Source organism: Leptosomus discolor, chromosome 7 (genome assembly GCF_034619465.1).
Source record: "Leptosomus discolor isolate bLepDis1 chromosome 7, bLepDis1.hap2, whole genome shotgun sequence".
NCBI lineage: Eukaryota > Metazoa > Chordata > Aves > Leptosomiformes > Leptosomidae > Leptosomus > Leptosomus discolor.
The window spans coordinates 61,174,835-61,199,164 of NC_141397.1; the positions used below are offsets into that span (position 1 = coordinate 61,174,835).

Sequence of the window (24,330 nt, forward strand, 5' to 3'; positions counted from 1 at the left end):
AGAGTCTCTCTAGGTCTTAAGGCAAATTTGTTTACCAGTGCATGATGGAGAGGCAATTGTTATAGAAGTATTAAGAGGGGAAGCCAGAATTATTTTTTTTCCCCCTGAAGGAGGGAGATGGAGAAGGGTAGAAGTAAAGAGCATCTGCAGGGTGAAAGCATTTCCATTGCCTGTGGCTGAGAATGGAGGTTGCTCTTTGGGCTGCACAACCCAACTGAGAAAGTAAACCCAGCAGGTTTTGTCCACTGGTTCAGCAGAGATCAGTGGGAGCTTCATGTGAGGAAAGATTGATCTGGTTTGGCATCCCAGGCTAAAAATCGCAGTTTCCAGTGGCTTTTCTGTGAATCCACTCTTACATTATGTAGCGATCTTTCCTCAAGCGATAGTGTGAGTTACGACTTTCTATATGACCAAGCAGTACAGGTGTTTATATATTTGCTACAAATGAATAATAAAGCAGGAATTCATAAAATTCAGAGACGAAAATGAATTCAAAGATGTGCAAGAGAAATTAGGTGGGGATTGAATACCCTACTAACAGACTGAATAAACTACTAAGAAATTAATGAATAAACAGCTACGCGATTGATCACAGTTAATAATAATCAAGTATAACTTCAGTCGTAGTGTATCATATTTAGAGGTTTCTTATGCTCATCCTGTCCTGCTCCAGTGGAGTTATTCCTCATCTATTCCTGCTGTTAAGGAAAATTGACTCCCATCAAAGGAGTGGAGTTATGTCAGGTGCTGGGACCCAAGGTGTGTTTAGAGGGAAAGTCATAAGGTAGAAATAATTCAAACTGCAGGGAAGAATTACCAGAGTGAAATACTGAGAGGTGTATGAAATAATCTCCTTGGGGATTGACGGCAGCAGCATCTCCCGGAGCATTTGCAGGTGGCCTGAAAAAACACAAGAGGATGTGTTATTCTGGTAGGGAGGAGGACGTTCTGCCTCCCGCCTGGGGTGAGCCTGGTACTCAAAGGACTTGGGTCTGTCAGGGTTGGGCCTTTGAGGCTTTTTTTATTTTTTTATTTTTTTTTTGGCTGTAATTACGTGCTCTTCTGTCTCCTCTTCCTGCAAACCACTGATAAACCCACGGTGTGTGTGGGACCTCACTGAGCCCTGTTCCTGTTTCCGCAGCCTGGAGAAGCACATGCTGTCTCACAGCGAGGAGAGGGAGTACAAGTGTGACCAGTGCCCTAAAGCTTTTAACTGGAAGTCCAACTTGATACGTCACCAAATGTCGCACGACAGCGGGAAGCACTACGAATGTGAGAACTGTGCCAAGGTACAGTGAATTTGTAGGCTGCCTGGCACTTCTTGTGCTGCTGGATGCGTGGGAGGATGGAAATGGGGATGCCCGGGGCTGGGATGCAGGAGGGCATAGGGCTTCTACTTTGCTCCAGATGGTTTCTCAAGGGTTGATGCTTTTACTGTGTAAAGATGTTATTTTTCTACCCCTTTTGATTTGGAAATGGCTGTGGAGTCTGAAATGAGCACTGATGCAGGATGCTGAGCATCCCCGAGCTCAGGGCTTGACACCTTGCAAGGACTGATGGGGTGTAAGAGCATCACTGAGGGGCAAGAAACCCCGGGGAACTGCAGGGCGGGTGGGTTCCCTAGGCTGTGTGCCAGCTGTTGGGACGAGCAACTTCACAGCACTACTGCGATATAAATCAAAATAAGAAATAGCAGTGGACACCAGCTGTGCTAAGTGAGCGCAACTGTCTCATCTCTAGAGCGTCTCTGTCACTTCCCAACGCTGGGCTCACTCTGATTATTTGTGTAGGATGTGGTGCTCTGCTCTGATTTTTATCAGATTCCCAAAGCTTGGGGTTTTTGCATGGGGGCTTTCTTGTTTATAAGTAGATTTGCTACGATAAAGGGAATTTTATGTTGAGCTGACACTCGTAAGATGCGACCAAGCCCTGGGTGCTAGGACTATGTTGTGTACAGGATGTCTCGCTGCCATGCACTCAGCTGTCGCTGCAAAGTATTTCTGTTGCAGTAACGCTTAAAGGTTTTAAGCAGCCACATTTTTGACTCATTTTCTGTGAATTTCCTGACCTCAGAAGCACAGTTTCTAATGGCAGGGTCAAATGCATCTGCTGTAGTGGCTGCAAAGGGGTTAACAGATTCACCAAATCTTGGCTGATCCTGGGAAACTGAGGCCCCATCCTGCAGGCACAGCTCCCCATTAATGCCCCTTAGCGAGGTTTTTAATCTGAAATACTCCCAAATAGCTCCAAGGTCTGAATTTTAAAAGGCTCTTGTAATAACTGGCTTCTTCCGCAGTCAAGTTTCTTGGTTAATCAGTACTCATTTCCTAGCAGGTTTTCACGGACCCCAGCAACCTTCAGAGGCACATTCGTTCCCAGCATGTTGGGGCTCGTGCTCACGCTTGTCCAGAGTGTGGCAAAACCTTTGCCACTTCTTCAGGCCTCAAACAGCATAAACACATCCACAGCAGTGTCAAACCTTTTATATGTAAGTCTTCAACTAAACGTCTTCAGTTAAGTGTTATTTCTTTTGTCGTAAAGCAGCGTAATCTGGAAGCAGGAGGCTGTGTTGTGCTCCCTTTGAATTTCCCACCAGTTTCACTGGGGTTGTGAGTTATTAAATGAGTTCTGGGTAATTCGTAGTCCAATGCGAAGCGTTATTTTCATACAATTTTCCTTTTCAGATAGACATGGTATGCTGTATGAATGTATCTGTTATCCCTGGGATGTTTTTCCACACAGAGATGCAAAGAGCAAGTGGGGAGCAGGGTTTAGTGAGAAGCAGCCCTGCCAGGCTCGATGGCTGCAGCCTCATTGCTTTGCACCGGGCCAAGCTGGCCGCTCTCCGTCCTGCTCCTCGGCGTGAGCAGCAGCCCCCTGTGCTGGCACAAGGGAGGACGTGGCAGCGCCAGAGTGGGCAGGGGAGGGTGGCAGCGGCTGGGTATTAGGCAGAACCAGCATTATTTGGAAGGCTGCATGGCTTTAGGTCTTAATTTTGGGCCACAGAGTCTCCACAGCGGATGCCATGACTTTTGCTGGAGTTGGAAAATAAATTTTAGCAGGAGTGAATTTCTGTCGGAGGAGCTTGCCGCCCTCCTGGAGGCTCCGTTGCATGCCTTGAATTTAAGTATTGAGTTGTGCTACCAGATCTTTGCCAACAGCTGCTCCTGTGATAAAACTTGCCTCATATGTGGGCCTGACCCTGTACTGGGCTATAAATTGGATCCTCAAAGTCTCACGGGTTGTGTTTACTGCTGAGCCAGCTCCTGCTAGGAGGTGGGGAAGCTGGGTGCACAGTAATGCTGCAGGTTGCTTTCTTTCCCTTTCACCAGGGAAGCAGAGGCAGAAAATATTTAAGAGTATTGTTCTTGGTAGTGCTAATCTCCACTACAGTCTTTTCAGGCACCTGCTATGGTTTGAAAGGCACCTTGTGACCACCTCCCCTACTTGTCCGCTAAACTTTTTGGTCTTATGCTGCTTTCAACAAAAATTTACCAAAATATCACCAGCACACCTGGACAAAGCAGCGGCTGCACACTAAGATAATTCCTCAGGAAGAGGAGTATTGGCTTGAAAGGCTCATTTGTGCGAAATCTGTTTACCTGCCGTTGGGTTAGGTAATGCTTCAATGAGAAAATGTATAACTAGATCCAGTAATAAATATCACTAATAATTTTTAAACCTGATTACAGGTTAAGTAATTATAGTTAACGGTTATGATTATTATAAAAAAGTGACTTCTGGCTAGGCAGGGAGTCTTCAGACAGTCCTGTTACAATGTCCTACGTGAAAGTCTGTAAGTGGCACCTCTCATAAATGAAATAATCTCTCAAATGCTCTTTGTTACTATTTATTCTGATAAATCAAACAGCAACCGGTATTCTTTGTATGTACAGTGTGAGCGATGAAAACCCGTTGAGCAACCTACAAATAACAGCCAGTAATTGCAGAACAAAAGGGTTTGGAGACCACATGTTTGGTAGGCTTTGCTAAGCGATGGGAGGGAGGTAGGGTCACCTAAAGGAGATATCTGTTTTCCACCAGAAGGCCACACACCATGATTTACTCGTACCAGTCTGTTTATGGCAACTGTCTCTTATTACAGTACACCGCCCAAGCTTGAGTGAAAACTCACCAACACTAAGGTAATTACTCACTGCATTTGCAAAATCTCCAGCCTCTCCAAATAGAAACCACATGCCATAATAGACTGAACATATTCAAAATAGTACTTACAGTAATTTTTTTAATAAGCAGAAAATATGCAAACTTAATTGCTGGCTAATTTGGGGTCCAGAGACAATCGCGGTACAGAGTGTGCATAGGCATGAGATGAATTTTTGCAATTTGGGAGCCAGACTGGGAGTTTGTGTCAAACCTGGGGTCTGTAAGGCAATAAAAGCTGCAAAGAGGGAAGTTTCGCTTACAAGTTAGTTGCTTAAAAGTATGGCGCTGAGATTTAAAGGGTGTAATAAGGTGTAATAGGAGAAATCAAACCCAGCTTCTGTTGCTTTGATACGTGGAAGCAATTAAGGTTGATAACCATCCCCCATCTAGTAAAGTTTAAGCAAAGCTTTCCTTGGAAATAAAAGTCACGTGATGGAAAAGAGGTAGATCTTGTAACATGAACTTATCTGAGGAGTCCTGGCTCCTGGGAATATCCGAGGAGGTCGAGGTGGTGCAATGGATTTTGAGACAGAGTCTGCTCCAAAATTAGCGGGGCACTGGGTGTGCACTTCACTGATGCCACGTTAACCCAGGCTTCAGGTGATGGTCCCCAAGAGTAAGACAACTCTGGGGAGTAAGGGCTTTGGACCTGGGCCCAAAATTTCTTTGCCAGCCTTGAGAGCCTGTGGGTTGAATAGACTGCCTGTTAAGTGTAAGAGGCACCTTGAGCAAGCAGCACCTTGTTAAACAGTTTTGAATAACTTTTATGCTCAAAAAGGTAAAATCCTCAATACAACTGTTAATTGTTTGATTGAGATTATAACGATAAATATTTACATATTTTAATGGTATTGCCATTATTGGTATTTAATTTAATTTGGTATTGCCGTTATTGGTTTACTTTAGTTTTAAAACTGAGATAAATTATATTTGGTCAAATGGTTAATTTGCATCTCCCTTAGTAGTTTGTTAGGGTATCTTTCAATTGTGTGTCTTTTTGCTTTTCTCCAGGGTAGAAGATTTCTTGGTTCTGTTGACTTTTGAATATATTAATGAAGAATAATGATTTAAAAATGTATCTATGTTCTTTAAGGGAGAAATTCCCAAACTTTAGGAAGATCAAATCTGTGACAATACACCCCTTTTCACCTGCTTGCCACTCAAGCCTACCTGAGTGAAGTGTTTTATTTAATACAGAAATGTGAATAAGAACAGGCCCTCAACGCAACCTGGTAGAAGACCAAAAGTTCACAAAACACAATTTGTTTTAAATTATATGTTATCCTAGCCTTGTAAATGTATGCATTGGAGATTTTTCTTGCTGGAAAAATATATACAATCTGATGCTCTGCTGCTATGTTAGGCATAACTCTATCAGTGTTTAGAGTCATCCTGCTTTATACAAGGAGAGGAGTTGGCCCATGATATCCAAGATGAAGCTCGTGCAAACCTGTGGATATGCCACTGAAGTCACCATTTTGGTCAGTTTAATTTTGGTTTCTGTGATCAATGAACCCGATGGGAGCAGGGGAAGCTTTTTGTGTAAGACCTCAACAGTGAAAGTAAGGGGCCTGATTCTGTACCCTGAAGTATAGAGCAGAATTCTGTTCGTGGGAGTAGAAACCTTATCCTGCAATTAGGCTAAAAATAGGAGAAAATAGCAGAAAAAACCCAGAGCTTCATACATAAAACAACATCACGTGTAGTTCTATATTAAATAAAAAAATGTTCTATGTTAAATAGACAAATAAAATATTTTACAAAAAAAAGAAACAGAAAGTACTTATCCAGGGAAAAATCAAGCATTTTCAAGGAACTAGAATAATCTCTCCTCTCCTGTCCTCTCCTGTCCTCTCCTGTCCTCTCCTGTCCTCTCCTGTCCTCTCCTGTCCTCTCCTGTCCTCTCCTGTCCTCTCCTGTCCTCTCCTCTCTCCTCTCTCCTCTCTCCTCTCTCCTCTCTCCTCTCTCCTCTCTCCTCTCTCCTCTCTCCTCTCTCCTCTCCCTCCCCTCCCCTCCCCTCCCCTCCCCTCCCCTCCCCTCCCCCTTCTTGTCTCTATTTTCCACTTCCATCTTTTTTCTTCCTTTTTAAAAAAAAAATTCTTTTTGATTTTCTCTCTTTTCTTTCTTGTCTTTCCTCATGAATGAAGATTTCCAGCAGGAACAGTAACTGATATACAGCAACAAACATTCTTCCTGAATTACCGCATTGTAAATTTCCTGTGTTTGGGCCCAATTCTGCACTCTTTACCCCACAAATTGTCCCGGGGATGTCAACGGGACATGAACGGGGAAAACGGATGGATCAGGCAGGATCAGGCCCTCGAACAATAGGAGCATTGTTGCTGAGATATGAAGCAGCCTGCTGAAGAGGTAAACAGTTAAGAGATGACAACAAGTGGTCAAGTTTCTCAAGGGCAGAGATTCAGAGGAGCAGGAAGGTTAGTGCGGGCTCCGGTGCGAGTGGAAGTTAGAGGACGTGATTGCAGTTCATGGGAACCAAGAGTGCAGGATGGGATACATTCAATTCAGTTTCCTTTGGAGGCTTAAAATAGAGCCATTGTAAATTATGTCAGTCTGTCTCAAATCATGAAAATGATTGTTAAAAAGGCCTCAGAATACACAATGTGTATTGTTGTGTGGCTTTGATGTGTGAAAGACGAGAGCTTATGATATAACACAAATTAAATAAAAATAAAGTGGCCACATGCTTTTTCCTGTCCGGAAAAAAAAAAAAAAAAAGGATTTATTACAGAGGGATAAATGCTTACTGATAATGCTGTTGCCTTGTTTTTAAACAAGGCTGGAGCTGATACTGTTGGAAGAAAGGCAGTGCAGAGATACAGACAAGTTTTAGCATGATAAAGAGCACAAGACAGAGTGCAGCCTTGGGACTTGCCCGATGCCCCTGCTTGTCCAAAGGGTGCCAAAAGGGGACATAAAAAGGGGCTGGGGAGCTGAGCATTATCCTTTTCCAAACCACATTTTCACTTACAGACCTATAACTTGGTTGCTGCCCCAATTTGCTCCCTAAAGTTTGTAGCAGCCAGAAAATCAGGGACCCACAAAATTTGCTTCAATGATGTCATTCACTCTTCATAGTGTCTCGCTCTGCACCGCCAGTACCACTTTCAGCCTCCTGCTGCTGAAAATAGTTGCTGGAAGCTGTGCTCTGATGTGTCAGGTGTTGCAGGCTAGATCAGGCCGTGAGCTCAAGGTAGATCTCCTCCCCTCTGTGGTTTCAGGCTTTTTCCAAGTGCTGCTTTTGTGAGGCTGAAGATATTCTCATCCTGGAGGAGTTTGAAAGGAAATCCATCGAGCTGTTTTGAGCATCAGACATGCAAATAAATACCGCTGCGTTCTTTAAAGAAATTGTTGTTGAAATTTAGTGTATTTTTTTCATGTGCAAGAGACAAATAAGCAATGTTAAAACTAGTTATTAAGATGTGGAATTTAGAGTTACAGTGTCCCTGGCACCTGTAGGGACTGTATGCATTACACGAATAGAAATGCTTTGGACGTATGAGATAACTAGACTGAGGTTACCCAGCCTCTAGCATGGACTTTCATGAGATGAAATCCTTAATTGTAAGTGGAAAAAAATGTTGTTTGTTAAGAAGGTTACGCACTTGGAAATACCTGGTTGTCTCCTCCTTCACCTCTTTCACATCCTTGTGGTCTTGCAGACTGAAAGCCCCGTGAGGCAGTTCTGTCTATCTCCTGTCTGGTCCTGCAAATATTTATTTTAATGACTAACTTTTCACATGTGAATAGTGACATGAATGGATGTCATTTGAAGACACGAGTGTTTGCTCACACAGGAGCACCGTGGATTCATGTGGTGTTACAGCACCGAGCCGCGGCTCTTGACGGGGCTCTGGGTGCTAACGCGGTACAGAGTAATGGTACTGAATATGCCACACTGTGCAATACAAAGAGCAACAAGGAAACTTTGTCTTTTAGTGATTTCAGACCTTTTCTGGTTTATTGGAGCGGGTTTCGGTGCTGTCTTTAGACATTTGTCTGCTTGGATGCCTTGCTTTGGAAGAATACAGTAGCTTTTCGTACATTTGTGCACCCAGACTTCTCCTTACGGCTTCCTAATTGACATTTGGCGGGTGAAAAAGTGGTGTTATTTGCAAAATTTTGGGGGTGGGGGCAATTATCATAAAGCCTGAGATGTGTTGTTGTTGTTGTTTACATACAGGTGAGGTCTGCCATAAATCCTATACTCAGTTTTCAAACCTTTGTCGTCATAAGCGCATGCATGCTGATTGCAGAACCCAAATCAAGTGCAAAGACTGTGGACAAATGTTCAGCACTACGTCTTCCTTAAATAAACACAGGAGATTTTGTGAGGGCAAGAACCATTTTGCAGCAGGAGGATTTTTTGGCCAAGGCATTTCACTTCCTGGAACCCCAGCTATGGATAAAACGTCCATGGTTAATATGAATCATGCAAATCCGGGCCTTGCTGACTATTTTGGAGCCAATAGGCATCCTGCTGGTCTTACCTTTCCAACAGCTCCTGGATTTTCTTTTAGCTTCCCTGGTCTGTTTCCTTCAGGCTTGTACCACAGGCCACCTTTGCTACCTACTAGTTCTCCTGTTAAAGGACTACCGAGCGCAGATCAGACAAACAAAAGTCAAAGTCCCCTCATGACAAATCCTCAGATACTGCCAGCCACCCAGGATATTTTGAAGGCACTAAATAAACAACCATCAGTAGGGGAGACTAAGCCAGTGGAGCTTCAACCAGAGAGGTCCTCTGAAGAGAGGCCGCATGAGAAACTCAGTGACCAGTCAGAGAGTAGTGACCTTGACCTTGACGATGTCAGTACCCCCAGTGGCAGTGACCTGGAAACCACCTCGGGCTCTGATCTGGAAAGTGACATTGAAAGTGAGAAAGAGAAATTTAAAGAAAATGGTAAAATGTTCAAAGACAAAGTAAGCTCTCTGCAGAGCCTGGCTTCAATAAATAATAAGAAAGACCACAGCAATCATTCCATTTTCTCACCATCCTTAGAGGAGCAGACTGCGGTGTCAGGAGCGGTGAATGATTCTATAAAGGCTATTGCTTCTATTGCTGAAAAGTACTTTGGTTCAACAGGACTTGTGGGGCTGCAAGACAAAAAAGTCGGAGCCTTACCTTACCCTTCCATGTTTCCCCTCCCGTTTTTTCCAGCATTCTCTCAATCAATGTATCCATTTCCTGATAGAGACTTGAGACCGTTACCCTTGAAAGTGGAGCCCCAATCACCCAGTGAAATAAAGAAGATCCCAAAGGGAAGCTCTGAGTCTCCCTTTGACCTCACCATAAAGCGTAAGGAGGAGAAGCCACTTACTCCCATACCCTCAAAGCCAGCAGCCCCCTCTGCAGCAAGCCAGGACCAGCCTCTAGATCTCAGCATGGGCAGCAGAAGTCGAGCCAGTGGCACAAAACAAGCCGAGCCTCGGAAAAACCACGTCTTTGGAGAGAAGAAAGCAGGTGACCTTGAGCAAAGGAAAGCTTCGGAGTCCTCCTTGCAGCACGCCAGGCCCACCCCCTTCTTTATGGATCCCATTTACAGGTAATGGACTATCTGCTGCCTTTCGGCATCCTTTGATACAGGCAGCTAGGTCTGCCAGGGCCACCTGCCCACAGATGTAGGACAACCCCATTCTCATCTCTGGGATATATAAATACTGTCCCTGGAAGTGTCATCCTGCCACCGGGGCATGGGGTGGCCCAGGCTGCATGCTGACCTCCCACCCCACCTCAAATCCGAGCTGCTCAGAGCAAACCCAAGTCCAGTAGTGCTGCAATTAGCAAGTCTTCATGACTGCCCTAATTGCAGTGAGTCATTAGTTTAACGTGAGCAGCCTGACATGGAGGAGTTTAATATATTCTCTTACCCAGAAACAAATTGTCATCAGTCTCAAATATTTGTATATTTACTGCATATTTAACGTCACTGGTTTGCCCCAAATTCCTTTTCTTCCAAAATGTTGCCCACTAGCCTTTACTGCCCTCTGCCTCTGCCTTCCCCTGGAAATTGGAGAGCATCTCACCAGGGTGCTGGCTGTACACCACCTTTCTAGTTCCTCCTGAATTAAGTAGGCATATCTTGTAAGTACAACAAAGAAGCAGATTTGTCCTAAGGTGTATAAAATTATGGAAATTGTAAGTGATTTCTGCCTTTTGTTTGCACAGATTTGAGCAATGGCTCTGTGCATTTCATTAATATAATTGAAGGCGCAGTGTCCTTGTGTGTACAAAGCCTAACCAGTGGGCAAGTTAATCTGGTCCACCTTATGGAATCTATGGGAGCCTTCTCGTTGGCTTCAACAGGTGCACAAGCAGACACTGTCAGTGAGCTGAGTTTTTAAAAAAGGGTGGTAAAATCCTGACCCCTCGGTGTTTCCTAAGATGGATCTCACTGGGATCTGGATTTCACCTGCATCCTGTGTACGTCAGCCCCTTTGTGCCCTTCGCCTTTCTGCTCGTATATCTGTAACCAGCAAAGTCATGCATCTAAATTAGTTTAGAGAAATATTAGCCATAAAAATATTTGTCTGTAATATAAATGACTGATTTTACAGCCTATGGTTAAAAAAAAAAGTTACCGCTGTGTAAATAATGTTAATTTATTACTTTATCTGAAAAAGAAATGCTATGGGCAAAGTTTTTGGAGAACACTCTCACATAAGACAACAGGTATGCATTATGAAGAAATGGGATATGATGCTGTTTACTGAGATGTTTTTATTCATGCCAGATTGCTATCTGTATTAGACCACAGGTTTTCTTTGCGTCATATTCTTTTTAAATGCCTGAAGCAGTGGAAATAATGATCCATGCTTTATGGTCCTGCATTACAAAGTAGTGAAATCTGTACGAATTCTGGCAGTGTAGCACAAGGGCAGTTGTTCTGAGCCTTCCTTTGCCATGAGTTACATCTACATATGGAGAACAGGATCTGTCCCTTAAACCATACACATCAGTAACAGAAAGAACAAACCCCTCAAATTTCCACAGTGCTTCTGAATTATCTGTGTTGCATTTCACTGCCTAAATGTCCACATGAATTGATTGCAATCTTTGCTGCTGGCATATCAGATTCGATGCGTTCCTACAAGCCCACCTTTCTCGCCCTGCTTGTGCACTGTCATGCACAAGGAGCTGTGTCCAGGATGGTGGCTGTGATGTCTTGCATGGGCAGATGAGAAGGGACCCGTTGCTCAAGGCTCCTGTTGCCTTGATTTCCTCTCCTCTGAGCGGAGACCACACTCAGTTGCCTTATTTCTTCATAAAAGTGCTCGGTAGTTAGTCATTGATTCCTATGATAGTTGTGACCAGTCTTTTTAAATGGGATTGTGTCCTATGTAAATGGTATCATCTCCCTTTAATTCACAGCCCCACCCGCAGTAATGAGTTGTACATGGGAATCGAGAGTTGACTGTACTTCCTTGTCTTCTACCATTATCTCTCAGAAACAAGTTACTTGATGTATAATTGACTATTTTAAACATGAGTAGCTGTATAATTATTAATATCTGAGACTGATTCATCACAAGCAAATCTAATTTTAACGTTTACAGAGTAGAGAAAAGAAAGTTAACTGACCCACTGGAAGCATTAAAAGAGAAATACTTGAGACCTTCCCCGGGATTCTTGTTTCATCCACAAGTAAGTATTTTGGGAATTTTGATGTTGTAAACAAGCCTGTTGATGCTTCAAAGCAGGTGCAGAGAAATGAATGCAGTCTTAGTCATTTTTGGATTTCCTAAAACACACAGTTTTTGCTGTACCATTGTGGTGGAAAAGCGTAAGCATTGTTCTGAGCTTCTTGATGTTTTGCAGATGAAACAACATGTTTTGATTATAGAGGAAGCCAGATTCAAGCTACATGTATGTTTTAGAACCATGTTCCTCCAAAAACGTAGCGTAGCTACCAACATTTGCAGCTATCCGTGTCTTCTTCGGCACTCTCCTGTGCTCTGGGCCATTGGGGTGCAGTCAGTGTTGACTACAGGGAGGCGATGTAGATTCAAAGTCAGGCCAGCAAAGCTGGGCATCCCAGCTGCCAATATTTAAGGACTCCCAGAAGAGAGATAAAGCCTTTCACCCAGTGCTTTCAAATCTCGTAAGCAAATGCTCCATCTCTTTTACGTAGCCATTGTGGGCTCTAGCGTGCACAGTGACTTTGTAGGATCCCTGCTTCTCTATACATGAAGACAAGCTGTATGAGAGGGCTGCTGCCTTGTTCATAGGCCATAATCTTGCTGCTTATTTGTTGAATAACAAAAATTTAGGAGGGTGTCCCTAAAATGGTGTAATGGCAATATGGATGTAGTATCGACAGAGTACCTGTTTGCAAACTATACGTTGCTTTTCTTCCAACAGCACCTCACCCTCATGTTGTCCTCCTCCTCCTTGCTCAAGGAGATTTTGCTAAAAATTTGGGTTAAATCTTATGCCTGAAATAAAATGCTCTGTGGTATTTGCAAATTTGAACCCCTTGCTGATAATGGGCTGTTTGATCCTCGTAATGGCAGCCCATATGGGTCTTGTGTTTTAAGCACACAACCAGGAGCTGCTGACTCTGATTCAGTTTCCTCTGATTCCTGGGCAAACCATGGCAATAATCTGCCACCACTTGCTTTTTTTTTTTTCTTCCCCTCAATGAAATCAAAAGCTGTTATGCCCTAAGCTGTACGGAATATATTCTGAAATATGGCACTTTCGGAGAGCTGGGAAGAGCAGCTGATGGTGTATATAGTTGCAGATGCACAAACATAATACTGCTGCATGGGTGGAGAGTGCAGAAAAACACGCTGTTCCAGTTCCAATGCCCGTAGGAAGTGTAGGATCTATTAAGTATTAAAATTATCCAGATTTTATGTAAAGGATTTAATGGCACCTCAGCACCTCTTGCTAAATTACCTTATTTACCCAAGTTGCAAAGCAATAAATAAAAATTCCCATTTCACAGGAGATAGTACTAATGCACAAATACGCAAACAGCGGCTCAATCCTCTTTGTGTCCCTTGGTGTAAAACTGGACAGGTTCCTCTCCATCAAGTGAGTGATTCTGTTAGAGCAGCCAAGTGGCTGTAAATTAGTAGTAAATTATTTAAATGAGGTCGTTTTAGGTACCGTATCGATGGAAGAAATATTATTTTGCTTAATGCTAGCTAGCTTTTCAGAAGGTGTAAGTCGATGTCATTTAGTGAAGTTGGATTCAAGGGGCTCTGAAGGTTTTGCCGCAGTTTGGTCTGATGATGGTGGTAGGTAGCGTGGCCGGTGGGTGGGAAAGGAGGCCGTTTGGGTAAAATGCACCATTAGGAGTTTGGCTACGGCAGGCAGGGAAGGAGTTGGATACTCCCCTACGTAGCGTCTTATGACTCTTGAGTTACGTGGAGAATTGGAGGAGGAATAATGGGAGTTAGGCGAGGATGGCGTAGGTGCGCAGGTGAAATGGAGACGTTGGGCGTTTCGCCATTAGCAGGCAGGGTGTTGGGATTTGACCCTTCCTGTTTCTTCACAGGGAGTTGGTTAAATCTATTGTTTGTGCTCGAGGAAGGTCCTGGTGCAGCCATCAAGTCCGTCAGTGTGAGCAGGAGGTGTCGGATGCCACCTCCCTGCTGCGGTGCCAGCCGAGGTGGGGCAGAGCCAGCACCCTCTGGCAGGAGGGAGGGCTAGTTCTGCACCCGTGTTGCTGACCCGATTCTTCCACATTTCTCATTGTGCAGTAGAAAAAAACTATCCATGGTAAAGACTGGCTTTTGTTTTATCCCTTACCTGGCTGCTAGGGATAACATCTTTAGCTTGGTGTGAGACGGATGGATGCAAAGGTCACGAGCGTAACATGCCCTCTTAATACGTTGTAAAAGAAAACTAAACCGCCGTCACGTGCCCTGTCAAAAGAGTAAATGCCAAAATCTGCTTTCTTGCTGACTTTAATGGAAAGGAGTCTCCTGTTTGCAAAGGCAGAATTTGGCTCGGTATTTATAGAGGACTGGGGAATGGCTTGCAGAAAAGCTGTTTTTCCTTTATAGTCCTGTTCACCCCTGTAAAAGTACAGGTGTGGAGCGCGCTGCAAGTTTTCATTTTTTGCTGGCAGGATTTATCCGTGTAAAATACGAACAAAATTATTATTTGTGTCCTACAAGTTTGTGTTTCTGTAGGTGAATTTATTCCTGAAACTTGCCATCTGATGAACAAGAATTTATTTTTTTTTTAACTGGATAATATGACAGCTAGCAGATGGACCTTTAAAACAGGTTTCTGAAGTAGTGGTTAAAGACATAAAGCCTGCAGTCCTTACCCTGTCCCTGGCTGGGCAAAATTCCTCCCAGTGACGGTGGCCAGAAAGCTATGAAAATTAGATCATTTAATGGTATTTCACTATAATTTGCTATTACAAGGATTGCATTTTTAGGGAGAGAATATCCCAATTTAACAAATAATTCAGAATCATATTTTAATTAGCATCTCTAAATAAAATCTCAATTAGTAGATTGATTTCAATGAGGGTTCCAGCGCAGGAATAATATGTTGTTTTTGTTTCAATTTTGCTCCCAGTTCCAATTGCCTGATCAAAGAATTTGGGTAAGTTCATTGCTTATATTTTTGATTTAATCATTGTGAAATAAATTGCATAAGAAAAATATAATATGAAAGATAACTTACCACTCAATTACGGAGCATGCCACGCTTTCCTACAGAGTGTTGTAGCTGTAGTGGATAAATAGCCTCTTGTGTCAAATTGGCTTTATTTTTACCTACCTAATCTTGACGGCTTTATTTGGTGAAGGCAATGGGAGCTTTACCTGAGTGAGGGTTTCAAAATGCAGTCTTTGTTTATATTTAACTGAAATTGTTCCAAGCAGTTTCCTTCAGAGATTGCAGTGAAATTTTCAGGCTGAAAACTTGTTAGATTGCAGTAGTTATGAATATTTAATCTTCATTCGAGACGTTAAAATACAGACCCTCAGAGGACTTCACATTTCTGTCTGGCTTTGACTTCAGTGGGAGTTAGTGACTTTAATAGCTTTGAAGTTTTGAGCTTAATTGCTCATTGCCGTACTTAAAGCAGAAATAAACCACCCATTTATTTGCCGTGTTTGGGTCAAATTCGCCCTATGTGTATACTTACATTGTCCCCCTTACGTGAACAGGAATTGTGCTTTGGGAACCACGGGGTAAATTTGAGCTTGCTCTTCTATTTTTATAAAATGTTATTTTTAATACATCTAAATTGTTCCTGAAAAAAAAAAAAAAGAGCCACAGCAACTGCTTTTGCAGATGCAACTCAAATAACACCATGTTTTGCTCTTGCATTGCTGGCTCCTCAGCTGCAGCACTGAACCCATAAATACTTGTCCCAGATTTTTCCCAACCTTTGGGCTTCGGAGGGGAGAGCTGGAGCCAGCCGGCTGCGGCTCAGGTCCTGACTCACTCTCGCTCATCACTCTCGGTGCGACGTGGACTAATTTCACAAGACGAAGCCAGAATTTCACAAAATGAGATCTGTGATCTTCATGTACTCTTTTCCCCACGCGTCTCTGTGCAGGGTTACTGCAGGAGCCCTCAAAGGTGCTGCCTCTGCAGATTGGCACTTAGCCCTGCTCTCTTCTGCGTGCCATCCATGGCATGCTTCAAAAGCAGTGGTGGACCTTTACTTTACGTACAAGTGGCTTTTAATCCCATTTTCTTCCTGTAAAGTGATGGTTTATGCAGCTGCAAGAGATGCATTAGGATCCTGAGATGAAAGGAGCTAAGCACGCATTGAAGGACTCCTGCAAGCGCCCATAGAGGCTGAATGAGCTCAACGCAGAGGAGATAGGGTTAGATGGTAGCCTTGGGGAGCACAAGAGGTGGTTCCCAAACATTTTCTCTGCAGTAGCGGGAGCTCAGTGTAACATGTGAAGGGGCTGTGGTAGGAATTGTGCTTTGGCCCAGGCACCCTGAATTGTCTGCTCTCAGAGAAGTAGCTCTGTTTGGGCATATGTGGAAAGTTGAAAGAAACACTGCAGTCTCTTTGCTTTCCTTGACGTTGGCCTGGTCCTCATTATTTCCTGCTTTTTTTCTGTGGGCATGTATCTCCTGGCTGTGCTAGTGCTTTGAGCAGCTGCGTCAGAAATAGGTATTTAACACATAAAAAGTACCTACAGCAGGATCCTGATCCATGGATTCATCTTGAGAGATTTGAATGCGTCACATGAGCCTTTCTATCTCAATTCGTAGTTGCATGTGCCATATATTTCAAGATGATTTCAGATTATTTTTCGTTGTTTGGCAGGAACCCTATAGTGCAAATCAATGGGCAGCACCCTCTCTTGAATGGATCACAATTTATTTAGTCTGTAGACTCTTTCATCCCCTTCTGGTTCCATCAAGAGAAGGTTGCTATGAAGAGGTTCAGACTTTATTTGCAATAGCTTTATGGAGAATCACACAGAATCGTTAAAATAATTTTACAAATGAATGAAAAGTCATTCGGTGAGTGCATTAACGTAGCTTTTATTTTACTGGGCTTATTTTAGGGCACGATCTGTTCTGTTGGATCAGCTAAATCCCCACCAACTGCATTAATACAAACAGAGTTATTCTGGAACTGTACTGCAGATCAGCAGGAGTTTCTCACTACTGCTTCATAAAGCTCAGCCACATGTGACAGGTCTCTTGAACGTGAATATAGCTCAGCCACGTTCCATGGCTGGATGGATATACACAGTTTCAAGGCAACAAATTCGCAAATCATAGTTTTTTGAGAAAGCATTATAACTTGAACTGGGGAGGAAAAAATCCTGAGCTTTAGTAGTTGGGTTTTCAAATTTCTCTAAATAACACTAGTAAAAATAGAAAGCAAACATTTGAACAATTTTTTTTCCCATGAGTTACAGACATAAAGTCAGTTGTTTTTGCGATAATAGCAATGAAGGAGTCGCGTTTGTGAAACATGAGGTCATGTAATTCATGACATTGTCTGCTAGATTATTTCATATCGTCAGGTTTTTCTTAAAAAGCAGCAACAACAAACCTTTGCTTTATTTATGCCACTTTTTCTTCTGTTGGTTAATAAATTTTAAGAGAAATGTTCAAGGCCCCTGCTGATGATATCTTGCCCGTTGAAATGTTTATAAATACTTGGTTTAGCCGATTATGGTAATGTCTGCATTTTTGAGTCGGAGCTGGGGAATTGCGACTGCATATTAGTTTGCGTCAGTAGGAGGTTAATAGCCTCTCAGGGAGCGGGAGGGAGGTGGGGGAAAGCTGCTTCCTTTTCCAGACATCTGGACGCAGATAGAATCAACAACTCTTATATATGTAAATCAAAAGTTACTGTTCTATATAAAATACTGTCATTCACTGATCTCAGATTAGGAGCAGACATGACTTGTCCATTAGGCAATAGCTGTATGTAAAATATGTAACGGGATCTCCTACCTCCTCAAGAGAGCTTTCTTCGTGGACATGGCAATTACACTAATCCCATCCTTGGGGTCAAGCTGTGCCTTCCTCCCCGTGCCCCATTCAGGCATTGCCGCAGCCCTTGGGCACTCAGCTGGGGTGCAGACCCCTCCTGAAAGTGCTGCCCAGCAGCTCGAGCCGTGTGCCTGCCTCCCCAGTGGTCCCCAGGGACCATCCCTGGAGAAACGAGGTGGTCACAAACACCCACCTAACCTCCCAGGAGAGATACTATCACTAACAGCTTGCTCCAGGAGTTTGGTGGGTTGCTGACCAGTAGCATCTCCATGGTCAACACAGCTCCCATGGAGGCAAGTCTTGCTTTGCAACCAGCCGTAATGGTGTTTTGAAGGAGTGAGAGTTACTTTGGTTGTGTTTCAGCTGAAAGAGGGAGTTTCATTGTGGAAGAGGGAAAGTCACCCCCGGGTTAATAATTACTCCAAAAAACACACCCCCCCAAAAAAAATGGGGAAAAAGGGCTAAGAATAAATTAGTGATTTTTACAATCATTGAAGATGATCAGTGAGTCCACCTCGGGGTGTCACTGGGATCTGAACTGTGTCACGTGTCTGTAAATGACACAGGAAGAAGGATGACCAGGCAAAGAGAAAAGTTTGCAACTGTTTATTAGGAATAGCTAAATCCAAGGCTGACTATGAAGATTTGCAGGAGATTCACAGAAAGCTGAGTCACTGGGGATTAAAATAGCAATAAAACTCCATGTCAGTAAGTACCCAGTAATACTGAGGGGAAAGTGTGACTCTTAACTCATGTCATTCAGGAAAAAGATCTTGAAGATGATAGTTTTATGAAAATATCGTCTGAGTGCTTAGAAGAAAGGAATTGAAAACATCATTATGTTATACTGCCTTCAGGTTTTGAATACAGCTGAAATCCCTCTCAAAAAGGACATAGCAGAAACTAGAAAAGACACAGAAAAGTGCAACAATGATGATAAGAGGTAGGGAACAGCTTCCGTACAAAAAGAGACTAAGTAGGTTTTGATTTTTTCAGCTTGGAAAAGAAATGCCCGAGGGAGTTGTGCCCCAGCTCTATGAGACCATGAATGGTGAGCAGAACCTGAATGAGAAATGGTTATTCATTAGTTTTGACAATGCAAAAAAAAAAAAAGAAAAAAAGAAAGAAATAATAAAAAAAATAAGGGCGCCCAGCTGAATTATCAGGCAAAAGGCTTAGAAGGAGCAAAAGCTTTATAAAAAAGCAATATCTTTTCATATGCACCTAATTAAATTGGGGAACTCTTGTTGGCAAAAATATAAATGGATTCGAAAAGGGTTTAGCCAAATGAATGGGAGCAGCAGACCCCAATGGCTGTTCGACACCGTAACCGAGATGCAACCTCCAGTTAAGGCTCTTGCACCTCTCCTTGCTGGTGCGTGACAGAAGATACTGGTGAGAATGTCCGTCCCTTGCCCTCCCTCCTGTGCATGCCCTGAGGCTGCTGCTTGAAACCAACTTCCCCAAAGCTCGTGTCGCGGTTTTTAATTCCCCCTTGGTTTTGGTGCCCGAGTTAGTCCTCAGTGCGACAAACCCCAGGTTTCTCAGTGGAGATTTTGCAAGCAGACTGATGAGCAGGGGCTGTCTACCTGCACATAAAGTCACTGAGAGCTTGTCGTGGGTCTGGGCTGGCAGGATTTTATAGGCTGTAATAAGCCTGTGCAGCCCAGGTGCCCATCTCATATAGGGAATTGCATCCTGAAGGCCCCGAGCACCAGTAAGCTCCAGGACTTCTTAAGAAAAAGCCCCAGTTTGGTTCTGGTGAGTAGATAGTAATAGCTATAATTATCCTGACAGCAGTGGAATGTATCAGCAAAGGCTTGGGGCCGAGCACTTCCCGTTGTTGCTGGTGCATTTCTTGAAAAATATAAATCATACCAGGTAACTACATAGATCAGTCTTTAAAAAAAATGCAACACAACAAACACAATAGTCATTCCTACAGTGAGAAACATATTTTTGGAAAGCGAGTAATACTTTAAAATAATTGGAAGTGCTCGTGTTTCCTCTGAATGAGGGATTTAAGATTAGATGCTGATTTCATACCTATTTTGGGACTGATGTAACCCTGGAGGCAGTGTTGGAGGTACCACTGATCTGCATCGCCGCCGTACATCAGAGAAGAATCGCTCTGAATTTTTCCTTTGCAAAATCCTGGAAACAAGATCTACAGAAAATAAGCATGACTAAGCCATTTTAAATGTAAAGGGGAAAACAGTTGCTTTAATATATTGGTGTAGTGGACCATGTACGTGAGAAATGGTGATCTGAAAATGATTTAAAACCACTAGATAATGAAACTGACTTGAATATTAAATATATATAAATAAAACATTTATTATACTTCTCAATGCCCTTATTATTCTTCACCATAAATATGTGCTATCATAACCCATGCACTGTCTTGTCACTGCTAATCAGCCCGAAGGCCAAAGGTCATTTTTCACTCAAACAATTTATTTTCTGCAATTGCAAAATAGATGAATGAATTCTTGCGGGAAACAATTAGAAGGAATTAAAGGCAGTGGGCAGACTATTGTAAAAGCTTTAAGAATCAGTTCTGACTAAAGCAAAAGATGAAGTTGTATGAAAAGAAATATATGGTAATGTTGAGTTGTATGGGTTGATAATGACATCTCAGTGCCGAGATAGAATTACCTCCTCTCCCAGCAGCATCATCATTACATATCTCACGCCTGTGATCAGTACATGTCAAAATCCTTCATATTGACAAATGTGCTGTCCACTTGCATCTGTGGAGAATGTTTTAGCAGCTGAGTGATTATGAATCAAACCCCAGAGCTTACAGCCCCTACTGCCTCGCAATGCTTTCACATTTGTTGCCTGACAAGTAAATGTATCTTGACTTCCCTCTGAGATTTTTTTTTTTTTTTCCACTGTGTTTGATGAAAGACATTTGGCAAATTGGCAGTGGTACCCTGTACATTGCAATTTGTACTCAGCATTAGGAATCTGAGCATGAAATGAGAGGGCAGGCTACAGGCTAAAGGGAAAAAAAAAACCCAACCCAAAGCCAGGGCTAACCAGCATGTGAACAGTCATTCCAGGAGACAAACGTGCAATTCTGCCCATCAAAATAAAATTTAAAAAACCCCAACAAATGTGCAATTCTTCCCATTACAATAAAATTTTAAAATCCCAACAATCGGAGCGGTCTTTTATGGATTTTGAAGAATGGGCTGTAAAGCTGTTCTCAGCTGAGGAGTCTTCAGCATCTTGCCTTTCATATAATTCCCTACTTTGTTGCAAGCAAGGTATTGCACAGGGCTCATGCTGTGGTTTTTATGCTCTGTAGGTGAGATCTTGGGGGTTTTTTTTCATTTGTTTGTGGGGTTATGAAGAGGCAGATGGTTACCCTCACCTGTCAGTAGGCTCAGCAGCAGTCTTGAGTTCTGCGAGTGACAATGTTTGAGGACTTGGAGCAGTTTTTCATGGTCAGTTCCAGATACCTTAAAAGAAACGGTCCTCCAGAAATTATTTAATCCACACTCCCTGAAAATTGCAGACGGCTAACCAAGAGTGAAAACATCCCAAAGTACGTAGGGTTCACAAGCAACTAAAGGTGGAGCAGGAATATTACGAGGCTGTAGAAAAATAACGTAGACATCTAACAGATAATGTAAACACAGCACCAAACCCACCAAAGCTTCATTTCTTAGGGATTTTTCTCATGGTCTTTGACTGTGATGGGCAAGAAAACTGGACTGAATGGTTGGATGTGGCTGGGACCTTTATTGAGCTTCTCTGGGTCTGGCTTGTTGCAGCTGTTATTTGAGCTGTTCGTAAGGTTTCCTCTGCAGTACTTGTCCTCTGCAAGTCCTTTAAAAAAGCCCAAACTGTAAAAATTCAGTTATTGTTGGGATCTCTATTTTTTCTGTTATTTGGTGAAAAATGGCCAATGATTTCAGTAGATAGGATGCACAGACTCATTGGCACAGACCCACAGAGCATAAACTGGAATTTTATAGAAGCTGAGGCTTAAAAACAAGAAATGAACATTGGCTAATTTAGGTTTTGTGTGGAAGCAGCTTTCCGTGATAGCGATCAGGACAGGAGTTCTGCTGCGTGCTGGCCTTGCAGAGAAACAGCACCCCACCGTAGCAGTTATGGGTGTTACTTCAAGTGGGGCAACGTCGTGGCCACCACTTTGCCTAAGGTGCCCCGTAAGTTTCAAGACTGCAACTCTACATTTGCCTTTTTTTTTTTTTTTTTTTTTTTTTTTTTTAATCTTGGGAGTGTAAGTCCTTTCTATTTCAGGTTTCCAGCGAGGGCAGAAAACTGAAGCCGTATTCACCGCGATGGGTTCTGTGCTATCTTCTGTTGCAGATGTCAGCTATAGAGAACATGGCCGAAAAGCTGGAGACTTTTAGTGCCCTGAAACCAGAGGCCAACGAGCTGATCCAGTCGGTGCCGTCCATGTTCAACTTCCGCGCCCCGCCGAGTGCCCTGCCCGAGACCCTGCTGCGGAAGGGCAAGGAGCGCTACACCTGCAGGTAGAGCCAGAACCGCCCCCTGGTACCCTCCTGGGCTCCCGCAATTCCCCCTGCTCAGACGGGTGATGGGGATCGCGACGGGTCTTTCAGGGCTCCAATAAAATGTGGAAAGCGTTTCGCTTTGGGGTTCTTATTTATTAAATTACTGCTGTTATGAAACAAAGAGTTTGCTCTGTATCATACCGGTTTGATAAATGAGGTGGAAACTATTATATAAACAATTCTTTTTTCCAAATTTTCTCATCGCTTTCATATGCACAAGTGTGCTTTCATTATTGATTTTTTTGATCATAAACTACAGACATATTTTTTCTCAGGCTTCTGGTTTTAATATCCAAAGGGATCAGTGATAAAATACATGACTTATTAGGACTTATGTGTACAGAGTTAAAAAAAAAGTACAATGAAGATAGTCATTGTACATGTAGCCAAAATGAATGGGAGCTTTGTCGAAGAGGAGAGTGGAATTAACTGTGTGGGTATTTTGAAGGCTTATACATCACGTTGTGAAAAAATAAATGGGATGTTAAAAGCGAAGGGATGCAATCTTCAAAGTCGTCACGTGGAGCAGCCACCACCCTCATTCACTTAAGAGAGTGCTGTGTGTGCTCTCTCCCCGTGCAAAAATGGGCTGAATGTCGTTAATAGAAGTGGGCAAATTATAAACTGAATATTAGTATGTTACGTGAACAAAGGGGGAGGGCTCACGATAAGGTTTTTTTTGCCATTATTTTTCCTATGACATATTATCGAGTTTGGAGAACGCTTTTTAAATTGCATTATTTAGGTCTATATCATCTCCAGAATGTGCAGGCATTTGACACTGGCATATCGGTTTATCTGATCTTTTTGAAAACATGTCACCTTCTTTCAAGACATGTTGTTATAGAAACATACCTTGATGGATTAGGTCTTTGAGTCTTGTCTGCTCTGATCCTATTCAATGCACAGAACGATGTCACGTTTGCTGACACATAGAATTGGTTGAAAGGTTTGAAATTTGCTTACATGGAGGCAGAAAGCCAAGGCTTTAATAACAGATTCTCTTGATTCCAAATCTGAATGTGACTGGTAATCACCTAGTGAGCTTAGAAATTTGGGGTGATCTTTAAAACTGGTATGTTTTCATATATCCCTTGCTTAGGCACAAAAAAAGCTGGTCGGTGCCAGCAGTTCCAGTCCCATTCTTGTGTGTGTGTGAATCACATTTGCTGAATGCTTTTATTGAAATGTTGTTACGCCAAGGCAATGCCAATACCACCATATATTAATGATTCAATTTGGGCTGTGCATCCAGCGCAGCTCAAACTGGGATGAAGCCGTAGAAGGTTGCGTATGTTATCACACCTTTTCTTATCACAGATACTGCGGCAAGATTTTCCCGAGATCTGCAAACCTCACACGTCACCTGAGGACGCACACTGGAGAGCAGCCCTATAGGTACTGTGACCCCTTCCCCGCGTGCCTGTGATGTGCTCAAGTGAATAAAGCAAGGGAATGAGTGTCCAACAGCCTTGCTCAGCCAGCTCTAGCGCTGGCTCCTTAGCAGCCCATTGATGACCCACCATGGTGTTTTGGCCTCAAACAGGGCTTGTTGTGCTTGCCTGGACAAGGGCGGCTGCGTTCAATGCTACAGCGCTGGAGCTGTGGAGGTGGCGGAGGGTTTTGGCCCTAGTTAGTGAAATTCTTTTTCTTAGGCAGCCACCCAGGCACCATCCGCAAGTCCTGCCTTTGCCTCGTGGCATAGCCAGCACTTCTGAACCAGCGTGGTTGAAATGATTTTCAGTTGGGCTCATGTTTTCCCTTGCAAAAACGTTTTGTTGTAAGAGCTCTGCAATGTTATTTGCGGGCTAAAGTTGAGTGTTTCATCAGTCGTCTGATTTCTGAAAGGTCCTGGTTGCAAAGGCGTTGCTGTATTTATTTGTTTCCTGCCTATCCTGGATCCTTTCTCAGGTCTGCTTAACCAAAACCCATGTGGGCGTACTCGCTTGTTGATCCGAGTATGTATGTGATATTGTATCCAGGACAGTCACATGCGGACATGTGTATAGAAGCTTCACCTTATTGCAAATGAAAGGCTAATTTAAATCAACTGGAAAGAAGCCAGTTCATGTTCCAGTAAAACAAATGCACCAATTTCGGCATTTTATGGGCTGTAAAGAGCAGAGTAAGCTCGTT

General features: G+C 43.0%; 1 protein-coding gene across 5 annotated transcripts in view; it reads left to right on the forward strand.

Moving 5' to 3' along the window:
• The window catches only part of MECOM (MDS1 and EVI1 complex locus), a 35,889-nt gene that overhangs the window by 4,595 nt on the left and 6,964 nt on the right, over positions 1–24,330 (forward strand). The window contains exons 3-9 of one of the 5 annotated variants that reach the window (XM_086467620.1): positions 1,142–1,289; positions 2,332–2,488; positions 8,372–9,734; positions 11,746–11,833; positions 14,732–14,758; positions 21,986–22,152; positions 23,515–23,592. In XM_086467620.1, the coding sequence (XP_086323746.1) occupies positions 1,142–1,289; positions 2,332–2,488; positions 8,372–9,734; positions 11,746–11,833; positions 14,732–14,758; positions 21,986–22,152; positions 23,515–23,592 (2,028 nt within the window). The remainder of the gene's footprint in view (positions 1–1,141; positions 1,290–2,331; positions 2,489–8,371; positions 9,735–11,745; positions 11,834–14,731; positions 14,759–21,985; positions 22,153–23,514; positions 23,593–24,330) is intronic. The other 4 variants (XM_086467621.1, XM_086467622.1, XM_086467623.1 and 1 more) reach the window with 4 other exon arrangements.